The sequence below is a fragment of the Myotis daubentonii genome, chromosome 5 (assembly GCF_963259705.1).
Source record: "Myotis daubentonii chromosome 5, mMyoDau2.1, whole genome shotgun sequence".
NCBI classification, from domain to species: Eukaryota; Metazoa; Chordata; class Mammalia; order Chiroptera; family Vespertilionidae; genus Myotis; species Myotis daubentonii.
Genome location: NC_081844.1, coordinates 83,410,687 through 83,428,818, shown reverse-complemented (window position 1 = coordinate 83,428,818; position 18,132 = coordinate 83,410,687). Strand labels below are relative to the sequence as shown.

General features: G+C 39.3%; 1 protein-coding gene across 1 annotated transcript; it reads right to left on the bottom strand.

The window, feature by feature from the left end:
• Positions 1–224: 224 nt before the first annotated feature.
• On the bottom strand, positions 225–18,126 carry LOC132235764 (protocadherin beta-15-like). The gene is made up of 2 exons (XM_059698653.1): positions 6,603–18,126; positions 225–379 (listed from the first exon to the last, which is right to left on the bottom strand). Exon 1 carries the CDS (start codon positions 15,055–15,057, stop codon positions 12,670–12,672), a length of 2,388 nt encoding a protein of 795 aa, XP_059554636.1. The 5' UTR covers positions 15,058–18,126; the 3' UTR covers positions 225–379; positions 6,603–12,669.
• Positions 18,127–18,132: the final 6 nt, after the last annotated feature.

The window sequence follows — 18,132 nt, the reverse complement described above, 5'->3', positions numbered from 1 at the left end:
ATATGTCATAAACTCTAAGTGTAAGAAATATGGGCTGAATATTAATATCAGTTTGAAAGAATTATTAGACACCAAAATGGGTGTTTCATAATGATTAGTGTCAATTCACCAAGAAGATAAACTAATCCTATCTATGTGCATGTCAAATAACAGAACTTCAAAATACATGAGGTTTTAAAAAATGCTAGAAATTAAAGGAGAAATACAGAAAATCACAATCAGAGTTGAAGAATTTAACATTTTTCTTTTAGTAGTTGAAAAACATGTAGGAAAATGGCAAGCATAAAAAAGATTAAACATTATCAAGCAACTCAGTTTGAAATTTATAGGATACTACACACATTTATTTCAATTACACAAGGAAACTCACCAAGGTAACCTGTGGGGGGCTGTTTCTCTCTTCTCCATGTCCCGCATGGAAAAGGAAACAGTCCATTTGCTGAGTGGAGGAGCTGGGGATTAAGAAATTAAAGAAAGACCAAGACGCAGAAATAGAGTTTAAGCTGGGGCCAGGTGGGCGCCATCCTCTCTGATGGAGAGGCGGCAAAAAAGCGGCCTGAGCCACACAGCAGGTTTATTTTAAAGGCCTAGATTTACATATCTAGTTCCGCCCCTGCCTGATTAACATGTCCACCCTTATTGGGGAAGCATGTTCCCAGGGCGTGGCTCTGCCTGTGCTCTGAGTTCAATTGACAATAATTATAAGAAAATGCCTAGGTGCCTCCCAGGCAGCCCTCTACATCTCCCCCGTTTTTGTTTTTAAGCTACTATAATAAAAGTAAAATTTTAAACAATAGTAGGGCTCTAGAATTAAAACAATTGCAAACAATGCAAATGCAAAAACTATACTACATACATGTTATCATTTTCAAAATTTGAACGTTAAGAACAAAACTGGCTATTAAATAATAACAAAATAATGCCAATGCAAAACAACAATATGAGAAATCAGAACTATAGACATATTAACATTTTTGCTACTAAATGAAAAAAAAGTCTCTTTTGCTGCTGGTGTATATTTACTCAGAGTCCTTGGACTTGGCTGTGCAAGACTTTGCAGAAGACTGACAGCTAACAGATGCTAGCACGAGCAGGAACATGGTTGAAGAAGTAGCTTCAACTTCTTGCTTTTCCACAATCTGTTGTGCTTCAGTCGTTAACTTCTTCAGATGACTCCATATTGGCACAACAGTCCCTTGCGTCTTTCAGTTTTCTTTTTTTTTTTCTTTTTGCTGTCATTAGGGCAGTACTTAGTCCTTTTGAGTGAATGTCTGAGTCCATTGTGGTGACGGATGTAATGCTCTGGCACCCGAATTGGCTGCATTGCTCCTTCTTCCTTGCTCTTGGTCCTGGGCAACCTGCAGCAATGCACAGGTGCTGACTGCTATCATGACAAGGCGTCTTCACCATCTCTATCTTTGAATTGTCTTTCCTGTCTTTGTGGCTGGAGCAATCTGGTCAGTTGGGATCTGTTGTTGCAGGAATCCACATGGTCTCGGAGCTGTTCTTCTGAAAATATACAAATGTATTCTCGACCAAAGGTTAATAAACAAAACCTTACTTGGGGTTTTTTCTTTGAAATGATCTTCTCCTGGCTTTCCCTGACATAATGTGTGTTTTTTTTTCTGGGTGTCTCGCTAAAGAAAAAATTTTAATTTAGTTATAGGATCTATTTTCTTACATGGAATTTTTCCACTATATTTTTCCACTATCCCCCCCCCCCCTTTTTTTCTTTTATTTAATTAGGAGGATTTTTTGGAAAATATATAATGCAGTCTAGATAACTTTTTTGCATGTTAAGCAATTTTACCACGAAATGAAAATTTTGGTAAATACTTTTTGAATAATTACTTATTTCAAGTTAGCCAAATTTAATTAATTTGAAAACTTAACAACTATTTTACTGTCAAATTTAATATTTTAACAATGATCTTAATTTACACTGTAAATATTAATTGAAAGGATCACTTTACATCCTTGAGGAGGCTTAAGCATTTCTGTTGTTAGGCTAGATTTAAATTTAGGGTCTGTTAACTAAGTCTTCATTTTTCTGGGTACCATTTTCAGCTGGACCAAGTCTTTTGTTATTTGGTTCCTGATCTGGGCTGGGCATGGGAAGCAAGAAGCAGCCATGGGGACAGGAGACCTTCCTCAGAAGGGGTGAGTGTTCAAGCCCCTGCACCATTGTGGGGGTGAGGATCTGTGCCCCACCTCTGTTGAACCCCAAGTTTTCTCCTATTGGCCCCCGACTGTGCCTGTCTTAGGTCGCCCCACGCTGTGGGGTCTTACCCGTCTTTGACTACCAGCCATCTCTGGGCCAAGTAGGGTGATGTGAGGTTCAGTTTTGTCTCCTTGGTAGCCTATGTCCCTCTGGCCTCCATGCCCAGAAACTACCTTTGGATCCCCTCGCCTGCTGGCAGGACCCCGGCATTGATCATAGGGAACCCGGGTTTCTTCTCCAGAGAGGGCCCAACTTACGCCATTGGGCCAGAGACAGATCCATGGTACCAGCTTTTCATGATCTCAGCTTGAACGGAGAGCTCAGATAACAGCTATAGACAATTGGATTGTGAGAAGAGGAAATCCTCTTGGCAAAAAGGTCAAGAGAGGTCAATACAGAATGCTTAAGTGCCTTCCCAGGGGGAATAAATCCCTTCATGTCCTTAAATATTAATTGAATTATTTGTAAGTTTGGGATAAATGCACAATATACTGTTTTAAAGCATCAAAATTATAAATGAAACTTGTAGAATAATACCATGTAAGAATATTCTTTGCGCTAGGTCATGACAATTCAATTTTAAATTGGCTGTCTCAAGTTTGGAATGAGGAACCTCGTTTGCAAAAAAAGGCTATTTACAGAAACAGAGACAGCATGCCATCCAAACTACAGTTTTGGGTAAACACATTATCTAGAGTCCTTGGGTAACCCAGGTTAAACTTAGGCATGTTATCAAAATTACAGTTTTGGGTCTCGAATCTTTGGGTGACCTGGGTTAAACTTAGGCACTTTATGTAGATTACAATTTTGGGTCTCCAGAACACTGAGTTGACACACCAACTGGAGCCCTCTGACCTTGGGATAGTTGTGCTGTCCTTCCCAGGTAAAGGAAAAATGTGCCTTCTAAGACCAATATGAAACTTACAATTTTTACCAGAGTTAATTGTTACCATACTTCACTTTACTGTGCCCCAGGTGGTCTCTGGGCTGTTGATTGTCTGGTTTGTCTTCTTCCTGCTGGATTACACTTGGAGAACTTCAACTTAAAAAAGAAAAATCTTTCTCTTTTACACCAAGTAACCTATAGGATTACTTCTTAGATCTTGACTGATAGTGCCACAAGGCCATGTATTTCAAGTCAAAGTCATTAAACATTTATGGTGACTGTACTTATTTTCAGATTTGGTATTTTAACAGCAAAGCATTAGATTATCCTATAAATATTAGTGGAAGATATTTCAAAATATTAAAATTTCTCCTTTTTATTAAATTTAAAATAATATTTTTAAACAGCATTCCCTTTCGGCTTATTTGCATATACAGAGGGATCATGGGAAGCCTTCAGTAACTTTTTAGAAGAATTTTACTTTACTAGGATTCAATTGCTTACAAAGATTAGTAAATTTAGTAATTTTATGTCTGATACACGAGGTGCAAACGCTGCCCCACCTCCATCCTAATTTAAAATGCAGCAGCATGGTGCTTTCGTTAGTTTAAATAAAGACATTGCTACTAATAAATCAATTTTTTCTTTTATTTGGCAGAAATTCCTTATGTAACCAAGCATATTATATTTTAAAATATTGTATTTGGGAAAAACTGTCAAATACATATCTAATTAAAAAATTTTCAACATTTAAAAGCAGTTCTCAACATAATAGGATCTAGTCTTGACCATGGAATCAATTACTCTTTATTTGTTTATGATATATGTATAACTATGGTTCTACTGAGAATTTAAGATGACTTAAAAATGTCTCTTATCTACAAGCCTTTTAAGAAATACGAGCTCTATTGTCGGCCCTTATAAAGCCAACTGCTGAAAACATTGGTCTATCATACCACTGAAATTATATTAAGACCATGATTGCTAATTTATTAAGTATTAAAAATGTTTTCTTAAAAATAGTATTAAATAAATTCGAGAGGCAAGCACACTTTCTGTCCCATCCGCATTTCCGTAGTAAAACTCCGCCTTAAAGCTCCACCCCTGAAATTCCATCCTGCCTCAGTGAGAAGACACTCCTTTGGTGATTGACTAAATCAGAGGGAGGGGCCTTCGCTGTTTCAAGATGGCAGCCCCCAGGGGAGCGGCAGGCCATGCGGCCAACATGGCGGCTGCCAAGTTAGGCAGCTCAAAGTGGCGGCTGTCTACACTGTTCTTTGACAGAGCAAACCAAAACCCCTGAAAGATAGATGACCAACATTATATTCACACAAGCAGAAATCCCATTAGCTGTTTATACCTTTTATAATTATCTTAAAGCATATCAATCAAATTTAAACTGGTTTTTGTATTAAAAATTTTTCAGTTGAGATCATAAAATTAATCCTTTTTTTTAAAACAGACCAATGAGTAACATTTTTTGAATTCCTAATCGTTTAAGAGAAAACACATTTTATTTTTATAAAAACAAGTTATACATTAGATATTTAATTTCTCCTGATTCAAATTTGCACTTTAAACTTTCAGAGCTTACAAGTCAAATATTAGCAGTTCTTTGATTAACTACACTTTTATATTTTTAAGAATAAATTTTAAAATCTAATAATTAACTTTAAACCATGTTTTTTCTGCACAGAGAAACTGAGAAGAAAACTTGTATTAAAAAATGACTACTGGCGGAAAGCTGATTTCAAAGGAGCCACCTTTTGGCTGCTTGACCTTTTCTTGGAAGGTCTCTAGCAAAAGGTGTAGCCATTGAAATGCAAATTAACATTCCTAAAGATGGCTGCTGGCGGGAATTGGATTACCTACACACTAGGGGAAGGGCGTGTCTACCCCTCCTTCCATTAAAAAAAGTATGTAGCTTTAAACTTTTTCAATGGCAAGAAAAGAGACTTTTACATTTAAGGATACATTTCAAATAAAATATAAAGCATTTTCAATTAATAGATTAACTTCTATCATCTAGACTTCATACTAGGCATACACAGATCAACATTTCAGTATTATAAGTCTCAATACTTTTATATGATTTGAACTTAAAAGTTTTAAGTTTCCAGCCAATAAGCCTGGCATAACTGCTAAATTTCAAAATGGTCACAATTTTCCTGCTGGGGAAGTCAAGAAATTTCAAAAGAGCTACTTTAGATCGCCTTGGGAAACCAGCCTGTATTTCTTTCTCAGGTTCATCTCCGCCATTTTTAAGGCCAAAACAGTCTCGGGTTTTTATTCTGTACACAGCAAAAGGTCAAGATCAGCTCAAAACTATGCACACTCGTTTTTAAACTGGCCTTTTCCCTTTACATGTGCACAGAAATCCCAGATGCATTTATGAATTTGTAAAAGCTTTAAGTCATTAGCTGGAAAAAAAGGATAAAGATGGCGAAGATGAGGCGAAGAAGTGGCTTTCTTGGGGAGTGACGTCCATATTGGATGACCACGTGAGCTTCCCCACCTCCTTGTTTCTTAGGGGAAGATTCAGAAATGGTCTGGCATTTACTCTTTTTACTTTATTTTTCAATTTTTATTTATTTTTTTTTTAAGGAAAGAAAAGATGTTTTAAGATAAAGAATGATCGGCAGTTGCTGAGAAATTCCTTTAATCCTTTTCTACTTGGTTACAAGTAGTTTACACGTGGAGGCAGAGGAGGTGCAGATGGTATTCTTAGAGACTCGCACCCTTCCACTCCAGGCTGTAAGGCCGTGGCTGCACCCCACTTAGACATTCTTAAACTCTCCTGTGCTGAATCAAGGCCATCACCGATTAAAATAGGAATTTTCTCTGGACTTTTTGCTGAGTATTGGTCACACAACTGCTTTCTAACCTTTTCCCAGGTTTCATCAACAAAGCTTAAGAAAGAAATCGAGAATTTGACTACAATTAACAGAGCATAGTTTAAAGCATTTTTTTGAGGATTACCCACGTTTTACACCTAGCTATTTCATATCAATTCACAACAATACACTCCCCTTACCTTATTCCTTTAAATCTGTGTGCACACGCTTCTGGGAGTGACCCCCTCGCTTTCTTCTCTTGCCTCCGTACTCAGTCCCTGTTCGGGGCGCCAAATGTGGGGGGCTGTTTCTCTCTTCTCCATGTCCCGCATGGAAAAGGAAACAGTCCATTTGCTGAGTGGAGGAGCTGGGGATTAAGAAATTAAAGAAAGACCAAGACGCAGAAATAGAGTTTAAGCTGGGGCCAGGTGGGCGCCATCCTCTCTGATGGAGAGGCGGCAAAAAAGCGGCCTGAGCCACACAGCAGGTTTATTTTAAAGGCCTAGATTTACATATCTAGTTCCGCCCCTGCCTGATTAACATGTCCACCCTTATTGGGGAAGCATGTTCCCAGGGCGTGGCTCTGCCTGTGCTCTGAGTTCAATTGACAATAATTATAAGAAAATGCCTAGGTGCCTCCCAGGCAGCCCTCTACAGTAACCCATATGTTAGATAACAACAACACATCAGAACTCAATAATTTCAAAGGACTTAAATCATATGGACTATGTTCTCAGACCAAAACAATTATTTTATATGTTAAAAATGATATCCCTGGATATTTGGAAGTTAAATAACATACTTCTAGTTAACCAATGGGTTAAAGAAGAAGTCAACGGGAAAATTACAGATAAACTCAAACTGAATGGTAATAAAACCACAATACCAAAATTCATGAAATGCAGCTTAAGTAATCCATAGGGGAAAAAGTGTATAGCTTTAATTTATATTTTCATATATTTAATCTATATTAGAAAAGAAAGGCCCAGAGTCAATGATCTAAACTTTCAGAGAAGCTGCAAAAAGAAGAGAAAACTAAAACCAAACTTGGTATAAGAAAAGAAATAAAAATATAAGAGTGGAAATCAAGGAAACAAAACAGAAGTCAATAGGAAAATAACAAAGACAAGGGTTGGTTTTTAAAAAAGATTAATAAGATTGATATACTCATGGCAATATTTGATAAAGACAAAAGGAGAGAACATATTTGACCAATATCTGGAATGAAAGAGGGGCATAATATAAATATGTAGAAAAGATGATAAAGGAATATTATCAATAACTTTAGTCCAATAACTTTAACACCATAGATAAAATGTTCAAATAACTTAAAAAACACAAGCCGCCAACTACATAAGAGAAAATTGCAATTGTAGCATACCTTAGTCATTAAGTTTGCAATTCAAAATCTTCCTACAAAGAAGTGTTAGTCATAGATGGCTTCTGTGATAAATTCTATCATGTAGATAAAGAAATAATATCTTATACAAACTCTTTCATCAAAGAGAAAAAGGAAACAATTGCCAACTCATTTTATGAAACCTGTATAAACCTGAAACTAAAACCTGACAATGGCATAATATGAAAAATTAAATATCACTCACAAACACACATGCAAAAATTCTTAACAATGTAGTAGCAAATCAAGTTTACCTAATATATAATATTTTTCACACTGATGCATGCCACCTGGAAGAAAAATACATAAACAATTTTCCTGGCCAATCACAATCATGCAGGTGCTCTTCCATTTCCAGTCTACAGGACTCCAGTTCATCAGATCTGCTTGGATATCTTTGTATTCTTCCACTGTTGCTGTTGTTATCCCATATTCACAATGGAGAGGAACTTGATCCATATTTTACTGCTCAGATTCCAGATGTAACCACCATCACTAGTGCTGTGATGCTCATTTGAATTTGAAAGTTGGAAATAACCAACAGGATCCGGACAACAGCAAGGCAAATGTCTCAGAAGAAAAATTAATGGGTCACTCAAAAACTTGGTAGTAAAGACAGACCCTAGTCTAAAAAATCAAACTTAATGAAAAAATCCATTATGAACAGAATTTCAATGTTTGATTCAAGACATGATCTGATCCTACACAACTTGGCCTCACCCTAATTCCTGCCATGTCACATCCTGATGTCAACTTTATTGTTTCCTGATCTCATTGGAAGATAAAAGGCCATATATGTTACACTTCTCTCTTCTGGACTGCTCTTTCAAGGTCAAGAGGGCTACCAAACTTCTAGATCAAATAATGCTGCATTGTTACATTTACAAGAAGAAAAATCCTGTAGTTTGCAAAAATGATCTCTTCTAGAATATGTTACTAATGCCTATTTTATTACATACATTTATGCATTAAAGGAACATATGTTTACAATATGGAAAGAAATGGAAAAGTAATGTTACTCTATTATATATATCTGCACATGCAGTGCATCTCCACCATCTACTAAAGCTACTCCCCTGGACACACACATGCTCAAATGCACACATGTACACAAACACACACATAGACAAACACTCTGGGTGCAGCTATGAAGTTCAAAAATTGTTTGAGGTATTACCATTCATGTATAGTGATAGATTCCTATTGATGTTTCATGATTACGCTGATAAACTTCAAGTAATCTCTTTTCAAGGTATTCAGATCAATCCTTGAAGAACAAATATTAATCCTTTGGAGATATCTTTCATTCTACACTTTACCAATGAAGTATTTGTGAAGACAGGGAAGGAGTAGTGGATACTGACACATTGTGGTCTCTGGGCCTGTCTCAAAACATGCACCTCTTTATTATGAAAAGGCAGTTAGGAAATTCTGATCCTCCCACAAGGCACGTTCTACCAAAACACATAGATTGCTGATATGCATATGATGATTTTCAAGACTCATATTAGTCCATTTATTTTACTAAGTAAAAATGTTTTGGCCCTGCTCTTTTCCTGTCTGAGAAAGAAACCATTGTTCTGGATTGCTGTATAAACATTGTAGTCATCTTGTAAGGATACCACTAATTCAGGTTTAAGCACATAATTGGCATTTATCAGCTTGCCTTCTTGTTCTATTCTCCCTAAAACTCAATGGTTTGGGTTGTTACCATCCAGGAATATTTCTTTGGAAGTTCATTTATCTGTGTGTATTTGTATTAGCCAAATTGCATGAAGATATGAACTCAGCCACAGTCGCTCAGAGTACTGTCCTTGGATAACACTTAAAGGAAAACAAAACTGCTTTTCTGACAAGCATCTCAAACATCTTAAATAGACAACCTGAGACATAGTCAGACAACTGTGTAAATCAACCTGACTCATGAGGAAGAGAGATGTGCCAATTTGGAATGCATCTCTCTGTATTCAACAGAAATCCCAATTACAGTTGCTTAATCACATAGGGTTTTATTCATATGTAGGCTGTGAGAAGGTAGTGCAGAGTTGTTGCAGCAGTTTAACAATGCTATGAAAATTCGGGGGCTTTCTATCTTATCATACTTATATGCTAAAGGTTTAGTATATAAACCTTTGTTTACGGCACTTATCTTATGGTTGCAAGTTGATTGCTTCAACTCAAGGCTTCCCCCTCAATACCCATGCTGGTTAAGAAAAAAGAAAATGAGCCATAGCTGTTTTGGCTTAGTGGATAAAGCGTTGGCCTGCAGACTAAAGGGACCCAGGTTTGATTCTGGTCAAGGGCATGTACCTTAGTTGGTACCTTGGTTGCAAGCTCCTCCCCGGCCTGGGCCCTAATCAGGGCTCATGCAGGAGGCAACCAATCTGTTTTTCTCACATCGATGTTTCTCTCTGTCTTTCCCTCTCTCTTCCACTCTCCCTAAAAAAAATCAATGGAAAAATATCCTCAGGTGAGGATTAATTAAAAGAAAGAAAGAAAGAAAGAAAGAAAGAAAGAAAGAAAGAAAGAAAGAAAGAAAGAAAGAAAGAAAGAAAGAAAGAAAGGAAGGAAGGAAGGAAGGAAGGAAGGAAGGAAGGAAGGAAGGAAGGAAGGAAGGAAGGAAGAAAGAAAGAAAGAAAGAAAGAAAGAAAGAAAGAAAGAAAGAAAGAAAGAAAGAAAGAAAGAGTAAAGATCTAAGGAACATGCCACCTGAGACTAGCCTTTTCAAAAATATTTCCTCCCTTAAGACCAATCCCTCAATAATACTTTTAAATTGACAGCAATAACTGAGTTATATGATACACCTACCTGCAAGGGATTATGGGAACATGAATATTTGGACCCAGAAAGGAAAGAAAAAATGGTCTTGGAAATGGATTTTTTAGTAGACACATGTATTCATTTCCTATTGCTGCTGTAACAAATTACCACAAACTTAGTGCTTAAAAACATAAATATATTATCTTACAGTTCTAGAGCTCAACAGTTAAACTGGGCTAAAGTTAAGTTAGGGCTGCGTTCCTTTCTGGAGGCTCTAAGTAAAAATACTTTCCTTACCTTTTCTAGCTTCTGCACTCTCCCACTTGTGGCTCCCTTCTGTCTTCAAAGTCAGTAATGGCTGGTTCAGTCTTTTGCACATAATATCACTCTGATACCGACTCTCTTTCTGCTTCCTACTTCCATTTCTTATTACGGGCTCTTGTGATTACACTGGAACCACCTGGATATCTTAGGACAATCTCCCAATTTAAAGGCCAGCTGATTATCACAACCTTAATCCCATTGGCAATTGATTCCCCTTTGCCACACAACATCCTTGATTTTCTCTCCAGAACATGCTTTCCTGATAATGAATCTCCTAATTATAGCATTTTTAAACCATTTGAATAGGCTGCAAATCATTAAATTCTGGTTTCTTTTTGCTTAACAGTCCTTCCCTCAATCTATCTCATTCCTCTCACATTTTACTAAAAGCCGCAAGAAGAAAACAGGCTGCAGCTTCCACCCTAGCCTGGAAATCTTCTCAGCTAAATATCAAGTTAATTGTTGACCAGTCCTTCTCTCCACATTTCCACTGCAGGACACATGATTCAGCTAAGTTTTCTGCCAGCACATAACAAGGATTTCCTTCCCTCCAGTTTCCAATAACATTTTTCTCATTTCCTTTCCTCTGGTTTCCAATATCATTTTCGTAATTCCTATTTCTACCAATAGTCTCTTTACCATGATTTAGGTATTCTGGAAGGCAATATATGTTTTCTCCACCATGCTCCTCACTTTCTTCTGTGTCTTTGCTATCGGAGTGATTATCCATGTTTCAACTAACACTCTGTCCAAAACAATCTATGCTTTAAAAAATCATGCTCTTTAAAATTCTTCCAGCCTCAGCCTAATGCCCAATTCCAAAGCAACTTCTACATTTTTAGTTATTTGTTACAGCAGCACTCCACTTCCAACTCTGTATCAGTCAGGGTTCAACAAGAAAAACAGAACCAGCAGGAGAGATAAAGAGATTTATTGCAAGGAAGTGATTGGTTCAATTGTGGGAGCTGGCTAGGCAAATAAAAAATCAGAGGGGGTGGCTAGGCAAGTCAAAAATCCAAAAGGGCAGGCTGCAACTCTGGACACCAGCTGAAGCTGCTGCCCACAGTCATAATTTCTTCTTCATCTCAGGGAACACTCAGCTCTGCCTGAAGGCCTTTCAGCTGACTGAGTCAGGTCCACCCAGGTCATCTAGGATATTCTCCCCATTACAAGGTTCGTTGATTAGCAACCTTAATTCCATCTGAATCGTAAGCCCCCTTTGCAGTATAACATAACATAGTCACAGGTTCCAGGGACTGGGATGCGGATGTCTTACGGAGGGCATTATTCTGCCTACCACACTGTCCCATAGTATCTGCAAAGTTAAGAGGCTCCTGAAAATAGAACTGATTATTTCTTCAAACCATTCATCACCTTCATTCACATATCCTTTAAAAAGTTTTCTTTAATATTAATTCTACAATTAATTCTACAATTTATTTTTCCAAATTCCTCTAGGCCCAGAATTTGGAGCTCACTTGAGAATTCCTTGCAATAGCAAGAGACAATTTCAAGCAATGTATTACTTGGTCCTAGCGTCTATTGATCTTCAGAGTTTATAGGAACAAGTTAAACACAGCCGATCTGGGTATCCAGTAAAACTGTGCAGGACTCTTATCAGGATCATAACTTCAGTTAAGTATAAGAAAAAACCCATGATTTTTCTCAACATTAGATGAGAAAGATATATTTTCATGCGGTAACATGTATTTTAGAAAGTCTAATAATTACAATTGTGAGTTTGATATAAACAGCATGAAATTATACATGTTGCCTATTGATAAAAACAAAAAATACAGAGTTTGAAAGAAACTGGATATGGGTGAATACAAATTGATTCTACCCAAAATGGGTTATAACAAAGTCATAGCTGTGTAAATAATAAAAACTAAATAAAACCTCTACAATTTAAAAATGAAGTAGGTAGAAAGGAATCATATTCTTATGTAGTGTCATGAATACTTATAAATTTAGAATTACATTTATTTCAAGAGGTTAACTTTCATGTTAACCTTAAGAAATCAGTACTAAAATTTTTAGTCAGAAATATGAAATTTCCTGGTATTTTTTTTTACTAATAATATAGTAATTGAAAAAAATAATTACAGGACAACAAAACAAAGAATAACTGCTAAGGAATATAGTATAGAAAAAGAAAAACAAGTAGAACTACAGGCTAATACTGCATTAAAAAAAATCAAGGAAAGATAAAGGACACAACAACTAATGGTGCAAGTGAAAAGTTTCAGATACCTAAACTATCATGGAATGTTGGATTTCCCTCTGCCTTCCTCCCAATGTCCTGGCCTAGAATATTGGGGAAGACAGGCTTCAAGAATTTGAACTCATTACTACCAGAGTCTCCTGTCAGACACACCTCATACTGGTAGCTCTGGGACAGGGTCCCAGTACCGGTGACGTCCACCAGGTGGCCCGGAAAGGGGCCCTCAGGCACCGAACAGCCACCCACCCAGGCGGCCCTGCTCCGCCTGCACAGCCGCACCGCGATGAACGCCAGCACCGAGAACAGGAACAGCGACGACACCGACGCCAACGCGATGACCAGGTACACGGTCAGCGGGTCGGCCTGCGCCTGGTCGGCCGCCACTTCGGGCAGCGGCAGGTAGGGCTGCGAGAAGCCATCCACCAGCAGCACGTGCAGCGTGACGCTGGCCGACAGCGCGGGCTCGCCATTGTCCTTGACCAGCACCAGCAGCCTGTGCTTGGCCGCGTCGCGCTCGCTCAGCAGCCGCGCCGTGCGCACCTCGCCATTGTGCGCCCACACGCCGAACAGCCCGGGCTCCGTGGCCTTGAGCAGCTGGAACGACAGCCAGGCGTTCTGGCCCGAGTCTGCGTCCACCGCCACCACCTTGCTCACCAGGTAGCCCGGCTCGGCCGCCCTGGGCACCAGCTCGGTGCAGGGCGCAGAGCCGTTCTGCAGCGGGTACAGCACGAAGGGCGCGTTGTCGTTGGCGTCCAGCACCTGCACGCGCACCAGCGCCTGGCTGCTCAGCGCGGGCGACCCGCGGTCCGTGGCGCCCACGCGGAACTCGAACGCCTGCAGCGCCTCGAAGTCCAGCGCCCTCAGGGCGAACAGGTGGCCGTTGTCCGCGTTGATGGACACGAGCGAGGCCAGGGGCAGCCGCGGGTCGTGGGGCGGCAGCAGCGAGTAGGTGAGCTGGGCGTTGGCGCCCGCGTCCCTGTCTGTGGCGCTGACGCTGCCGATGTGCAGGGCGGGGCTGTTGTTCTCGCGGAGGAACAGGGTGTAGGCGGTTTGGGTGAAGGCGGGGGCGTTGTCGTTGACGTCGGACACCAGCAGGGTGATGTTGTGCTGGGTTCCCAGCCTGGGGGTCCCCAAGTCAGTGACAGTGATGGTGATGTTGTATTCTGCTCTGCTCTCCCTGTCCAGGGCCCCGTTCGTTACCAGGGTGTAGAAATTCTCTTCAGTTGGCTTCAGGAGGAAGGGCAGATCATCCTGGATGGAGCAAGTCATCCTTCCGTTGTCCCCCGAGTCTCGGTCTCGAATCTGAAACAGGGCCACTTCCGTCTCGGGGGAATTTTCGGGAATGGGGCTGGTAAGTGATGAAACAGTGAGTTCTGGGGAATTATCGTTAACATCCACCACCTCAATGGAGACTGAACATTTTCCTGAAAGTCCCCCGCCATCAGAGGCATCTATATCCAGCTCATATGAGGATATTGTCTCAAAATCTAGTTTTTTGATTAGCCGAACTTCTCCTGAAAGGCTGTTTACTTCAAAAGTTTTGCTTATCTCCTGAGAACTATAAGAAAGGGCGTATGATATCTCTCCGTTTGTCCCAGTGTCTAAATCTCTAGCAGAAACCTTGACAACTAGGGAACCTACAGGGCTGTTCTCAGGGACCTGCACGTGGTAGAGTCTCTGTGCAAACTCAGGGGCATTGTCATTGGCATCCAAGACCAAGATGTGCACCTGGGCGGTGCCAGACAGGGGTGGAGAGCCGCCATCCAGGGCTGTGAGGGTTAATCTGAGCTGGGCCTGCTCCTCACGATCCAGCTCCTTGTCCAGCACCAGCTCGGGGTATTTCCTGCCATCTCCTAAGTCGCGGGTGGAAACATGGAAATGGGAGCTGAGGCTGATGCTGTAGTTTTGGATGTTGTTGTTGCCCACGTCCAAATCCTGGGCTTTTTTCAGAGGAAACACGGTCCCAGGAGGGCTAGTCTCAGGGATTCTCAGCGTCATTTCTCTTTCAGAAAACTCAGGAGAATGATCATTTATGTCTCTCACCAGTAGCTCAGCTCGAAATACTCCCAGTGGTTTTTTCAGTAACACTTGGAAATGCATCACACATGGGTCAGTGGAGCCACACATCTCCTCCCGGTCCAGTTTCTCATTTAATATCAAGTGCCCGGTCTGCAGATCAAGCTGCAATCGGGGTTCCTTATCTTCAGTGACCACCCGGGCTCCCCGCGCAGCTAGCTCTCCCGCTCCCAGCCCCAGGTCCTTGGCCACGTTGGCCACAAAGGAGCCGCCCTCTGTTTCCTCCATCACGGAATAGCGACGGGATTCCCATCCTGCCAGAGCCACTCCCACCAAAAGAAAGAGAACCAGGACTTGCCTTTGTTTAGGAAAGCGCTCCCCTCCGACCTCCATCTTTATTTCACAAACACCTTTCCAGGAACCGGGCCCAGCTCCACCTTGGGGAGCAATGGGACTGCGATAGGGATGGATCTCTCAGTTGGTAATCTGTCCTGAACTGTTGCTGAGTAGCATTCTCTGGACACTCTCTGGTCCTCAGCTCCGTTGCAGGCTTTTCTCCTCCTCTAGCGATCTGAGGTAGAATTAGTTGAATTTCCTGGGCTCTTTTTTTTTTTTCTTTTTCTTTCTCTTCGCCTTAGCCTGCAGCGCCACCATGCGTTGTCTTCGAAAAATTTGCTACAATTGCATTCTCTATTTGTATGTACCTATAGTAATCTAGTAATCCCAATCATCTATCTATCTAGAAATACCAGTTATCTTTTGGGAGTTTTGGAAATGTTCTTTGGGATATGATGTAATCCGAAAACCATGCAATTAAAATTATTTATTCATTCAAAGATATATTATTGATATAATGTACTAGGTTCTGAACTACATTAGTAAACAACCCAGACATGGTTTTTATCTTCCAGAACCTGTAGTTTTTTTTGGGGGGGGGGATGTTCTGGAGAACTGACAGGTGAAAGAAGACTTATTAGTGATCAGTCATCTTGTAAAAATAAGAGTCAAGCTATATGATTCTTTAAATTCAGCAAAAATGAATGAATTCCTCTAGATTTTCTTTCAGATTCTAGACAGCCTATATGCCAGAATTGTGGTTCTTATTGGTTAATCATATCACAGAAAAAAGCTACTAGTTCATTGCAGTTTACATATTCTTTCTACATGAAGTCAGAGAGTTATATTTTAACCTTTTAAACTACAGGAAAATGCATATGAGAACACTTCTTTAGCTCTGGGCATGCTTCACTAATCACCATCTGATAGAGCATGCTTACTTATTTCTTTTGTGTCATCCTTGAGTTCCAGAACTTTTTATTTTGATATTCTTCAACAGCTAATCCCAGGCACATGGCAGATGCTCAATAAATATTTGTTGAATATATCAATGAAGAAATCACAATGTAAAAATTTTGACAGATGGATTCTCCTCCTAATGCAAAAGCCCACTTTTTTGCTGTAATCTTAATTCATTATATGAGAAACCATGCTCCCAAGTAGCTATGCTCTTTTGAATAGTAATTTAATATAATTCAGAATGATCTAAAATGTTTTTCATTAAATGGCAAAATACCCTTGCTCACCCCTAAACAAAAGGATACATTATAAAAAAAGAACAAAACAACCAGGCTATAATGATTCTACAAATAGGGTATACATTGTCAGTGTTAATTCACACTAAAGCTATAAGAAACTAATGCTATTAAATATTTCTTATATAGAATTTTCTAAGAATTTCTATATAAAGTGTACAATTTGGAAATATCCATCAATTCTCAAAAATATGCAGTCTAACAAAAGTTTGTGTGTGTCCCTTACAAATTACTAATATTCTACCATCTTTTGACCCAACTATTATTAAATTTATATGATAATCACAATGTTTTTAAATCCTCACCTGAGAATATTTTTTCCATTGAATTTTTTTAGGATAATGGAAGGGGGAAGAGAAGAGAGAGAGAGAAACATCAATGTGAAAGAGACCCCTGGATTGGTTGCCTCCCACCTGCAACCCAGGTACCTGCCCTTGACCAGGAATCCAACCCTGATATCCTTTGGTTCAAAGGCCCATGCTCTACCACTGGATGATTTTAGAGAGAAGCATCATTTTGTTGTTCCACTCATTTATGCATTCATTGGTTGATTCTTGTATGTGCCCTGAAGGGGGTTGAACCCATAACTTCGGTGTATCAGGATGACTCTCTAACCAACTGAGCAACCCAGCCAGGGAGACAACCACAACTTATGTTCCAGATTAATAGTAAGTTTTAATCCATATAAGAATATCTAAACATGCTTTTGACAAGTGAAAAAAACCACCTAGCTATCTTAATTAGAGAGAAATTTATTAAAAGAGCATTTATTTCCAAAAACCCAAAGGAGAAACAAACTTGGGAGAAAGCAAAATTGGAAAATATACAATTAGGTTGTTCTTTGGGCATCTCCTTCCTTCTTGTCTCTAAGTGGATTGATTTTCTGTGCTTTCCATGTATTTAGCTAGCATAATATCATTTTCTTATTAAGTTCCTAACAAAGAGACTATTTTATATCTGGTTTCCAAAGCAATTTTTTTAAACAGAGAGAATCAGATTTGCACAGCTTTGATAAGCAATGTCTACCACCTTGTCTGACTGTCTGAAATCACAAAAAGAGAGGGGCCATTAAAATAAACATGGCTGCAACAGTAGACATCTACTGAAGAAAGAAGTTTCCAGAAAGAGATGTGGTAGGAGCTATTATTTAAATATTTGGAAATAATCTAATACTCTTTCACTATGGTGACAGAAGATGATTTGACATTGGGTGGTGAGCACACAATGCAATATACAGCTCATGCATCATAGAAATGTACATTTGAAACCTATATAATCTTATTAACCAATGTCATCCCAATAAATTTAATTTAAAAATAATACTCATATATATCATATACTGAAGGTTGATATAAAGAGGTGCAAATCCAGTATGGGAGAAATCATTGTTTTTCTATTTATTACTACTGTGAAAAAAACATGCAATTTCTGCAGACACTTCTCCATTTAAAATTTTTAGATGGGTAGACATAATATATTAAACTGAAGATATCTTAATAACTCATTAGATTTGTATCATGCCTGTCTCCTAAGAAACCACAACATCAAAATTTTTAAAAATGTTTCTGGACAACATTCAAACAGAAAATGGTCCTGGGGTTATCTTCAAATCAATTGTGGTTGATGAAGAGTTGATATATTGAACAAATATTCATACTTTTTAGTATGAAGTACATTTGCAAGTTCTTTGTCTTAGTCAAATAGAAATGATAAAAAGAGAGTAAACAAGCCCTAGACGCGTTGGCTCTGTGAACAGAGCCTCCTCCTGCAAATTAAAGGTTTCAATTCCATGCCCTGCCTGAACAATGTGTTTCTTTCACATCAATGTTTCTGTCTCTGTCTCTCGCCCTCCTTTCCTCTCTCTCTCTCTCTCTCT